We start from the raw sequence: 3,002 nt of genomic DNA, 5'->3' as shown, positions 1-3,002 counted from the left end.
ATTGAGATGCCTCCAAACTTATTATCCGAACCAAATTCTCTTGTTATCGGAAACACGGTATAACACCATCACGAAACAACTACATCCACAAGATTACTATGTTTATAATTATTATATAAAATTTCTATACATATTTTTTTTTTAAATTATATTTTTATATTTAATGAATATTTCTTTTATTTACTTTTATTTTATTATTGTTTCATGCGGCAATTCCAAATAACTTAACAATGTTAAAACTATTTTTTGTTTTTTGAGAAAAATGTAAAACAGAATAAATAAAAAAATAAAAAATATTATGGTTCAAATAATTTGTAATTAAAGTAATCAACCGCTAGCTCCATATAACAGTTTAAAAAACAAACAAACAAAAAAGAAAAGTTACTTATGTGGACATGCCTCAAGTTCTTAGCCAAATGCTTTATTATAAATAGTTTTCATTCTCACATCTCAACGTGTTCTGATCCATTAAAAAGAAAATTAGCTTGTATCCAAACAATACCAAAAATGGAAGTAGAGCAAGTTCCCCACATGAAAGGTGGTGTCGGCAAAGCTAGCTATTCAAATAACTCCTCACTTCAAGTATGTGCAGATACACACACATATAATAATGTCATGTGTATTATTTTACAATTATAGTATATGTTAGTTTATGTTATTATATATTGCAGAAGGTTGTGATTTCGAAAGTAAAAAGCACAGTGGAAGAGACTGCCTTAGAGGTTTATAGTAATATCTTGCCAGAGTGTATGAGAATAGGTGAATTGGGTTGCTCTTCCGGGCCAACTGCCCTGACCGTTACATCTTACATTTTGGATGCAATAATGTCATCATCCCAATTCTTGGATGATGAGATGAATAAAAAGAAGCCATTGACATTCCAAGTATTTCTCAATGATCTTCCTGGAAACGATTTCAATACCCTCTTTCAATTGCTTTCGAGCTTTTATGAGAGGCTGAAGAATAAAAATGGTGACAAGTTTAAACCCTTATGCTTTGTCATGGCTATGCCGGGGAGCTTTCATGGAAGGCTTTTTCCTAATAACTCCATGCACACCATTCACTCTTCTAACAGTTTGCATTGGTTGTCAAAGGTAGCTAGTACGTATACAAAACTTGCAAAAACTATATATCTCTGATTGGTTGTCTTAGAATAAATAAAAATTAGGTTAAATTTTTATATGTCTGAATTTATGTACAAAAGCGTATATATAAATATTTTTTTTAAAAAAAATGCAATATATATATCAAGATAATTAAAGATTAATATGATAATGTTTCACCTTTATTATTTGTTTGCTACAATATCTCTAATTACACACTGTTGTGTTAAAGGTTAATAACAAAATACTCCTTATGTATTGCAACAAAATTAGTATAAAATTTTCTAGTAATTAGGAAATACCAATTTTTTCAAAATTAATTTTAATATTTAGTGAGGACATGTTTTGATTATATTGCGAATTTTTTTATATTGGTTATTTGTCACAATCAAAATTTTATGATTAATCAAATGTATATTAAAAAAAGAGTGCTTTAGAATTAGGTAAAATGTATGATCGGTTTGACATGATCTTTAAACAATAACCATAATGGTTTGGTTAACCAATTAATTTTTTCAACTTTCAAGTAATTTGTTTAAATTACATTGATTAAACATAATTATTTTTTTAGACAATATGTGACTCATTAATTGTATTTTTTTTTAAGGTACCAAATGGTTTGGTTAGTGAAACAGGAGAAGCACACAACAAAGATAATATTTATATTACAAAGACAAGCCCTGGTGTGTTAGTGAAAGCATACTTGAGCCAATTCCAAGAAGACTTCACAATCTTTTTAAGATGTCGTTCAGAAGAAATGGTCGTTGGTGGTTGTATGGTACTAACAATTATGGGCAGTGTTATAAGTAATGATCCTAAACATATTTTGGAGATAGTTGGAAGGGTGTTAAGTGACATGGTCTTCGAGGTACAATTAATTATGTTTCATTGATTTATTTTACAGAAATTGCTAAGGAGTTTATTGTTACACACTAGTATTAATTTGTGTCTATTATGTACACACATAGAAAATACTTCAATATAATGTCGATACAAGATTTTACAGTGACTAAAATATAATTAGATGTTATAGTTAAAATTAATTTTTTTTTTAAAAATATTTATGGCACAGGTAATTAAAATTAATATATTATTATTTTAGGGCATAATTGAAGAGAAAAGTGTGGGCAATTTCAACGTACCAATATATTGTCCAACCGTGATGGAAGTTAGAAATATGATTGAAGAAGAAGGATCTTTCTGGTTGCGAAAGCTTGAAGCTTATGAACTTGCTTGGGACACTGGTTTTAGTGAAGCAGAAGCAAAAACAAATAATACCAACATCAATGATGATGATGAGGTTGACAAACTTAATAGAGGGACGTATGTTTCCAATTATATGAGAGCAGTTTTGGAGCCTATTATGATTAAACATTTTGGAAAAAGTGTGATGGATGATTTGTTCGAGAGATTCACCCAAAAGATCATTGAATTTACTGCAAATGAAAATTGGCCTCACATATACTTTGGTATATCTTTGACAAAGAAATAACCATGGTTGAAGATATCCTCGAATCTATCATATGTGATATGATTTTTAATTAGTTTTTTGGTTCTTTGTTTGCGAATTGGGAAAATTGTGACAACTTTAGGAGTTCTTATTTTATAATCATTTTAAAATTTAATGTGTTATTTTATAATGGATGATCATGTATATATTTTGCATTTAGATTCCAAAGTTTGAATGGTGGTTATATATAAATTAAATATGATTTTGGTGTTTAAACTCCTTTAGTTTTTCATATGGAATAACGTTCTCAATTAATCCTTTCGTCAACCGAAGTAAATTAAGTATAAAAACCAAATGAAAAGCCTCATTTTTAGTACTGTTTTTTTTTATAGTCACATGCTTAATGAATATTGTCTGTTAATTAAAGATTTATTATATTTGCAATAATT

General features: G+C 28.4%; 1 protein-coding gene across 1 annotated transcript; it reads left to right on the top strand.

Annotated features, from left to right (window-relative positions):
- The first annotated feature begins 448 nt into the window (after positions 1-448).
- LOC133783839 (probable caffeine synthase MTL2) lies at positions 449-2,769 on the top strand. Its single transcript, XM_062223457.1, has 4 exons — positions 449-582; positions 672-1,094; positions 1,711-1,971; positions 2,206-2,769. The coding sequence occupies exons 1-4, from the start codon at positions 508-510 to the stop codon at positions 2,593-2,595; spliced, it is 1,149 nt and encodes a 382-aa protein (XP_062079441.1). The 5' UTR covers positions 449-507; the 3' UTR covers positions 2,596-2,769.
- The last annotated feature ends 233 nt before the right edge of the window (positions 2,770-3,002 follow it).

The sequence above is a fragment of the Humulus lupulus genome, chromosome 6 (genome assembly GCF_963169125.1).
Source record: "Humulus lupulus chromosome 6, drHumLupu1.1, whole genome shotgun sequence".
NCBI lineage: Eukaryota > Viridiplantae > Streptophyta > Magnoliopsida > Rosales > Cannabaceae > Humulus > Humulus lupulus.
The sequence above is the reverse complement of the archived record's forward strand: the minus strand, read 5'-3'. Positions and strand labels throughout refer to the sequence as shown.

What these genes read in the sequence shown, in the direction of transcription:
- LOC133783839 (XM_062223457.1), top strand. Translation starts at nt 508, where the DNA reads ATGGAAGTAGAGCAAGTTCCCCACATGAAAGGTGGTGTCGGCAAAGCT. An exon ending in CAAATAACTCCTCACTTCAA is followed by an intron (nt 583 to 671) that starts GTATGTGCAGAT and finishes TATATATTGCAG; the next exon opens with AAGGTTGTGATTTCGAAAGT. An exon ending in TAAGTGACATGGTCTTCGAG is followed by an intron (nt 1,972 to 2,205) that starts GTACAATTAATT and finishes TTATTATTTTAG; the next exon opens with GGCATAATTGAAGAGAAAAG.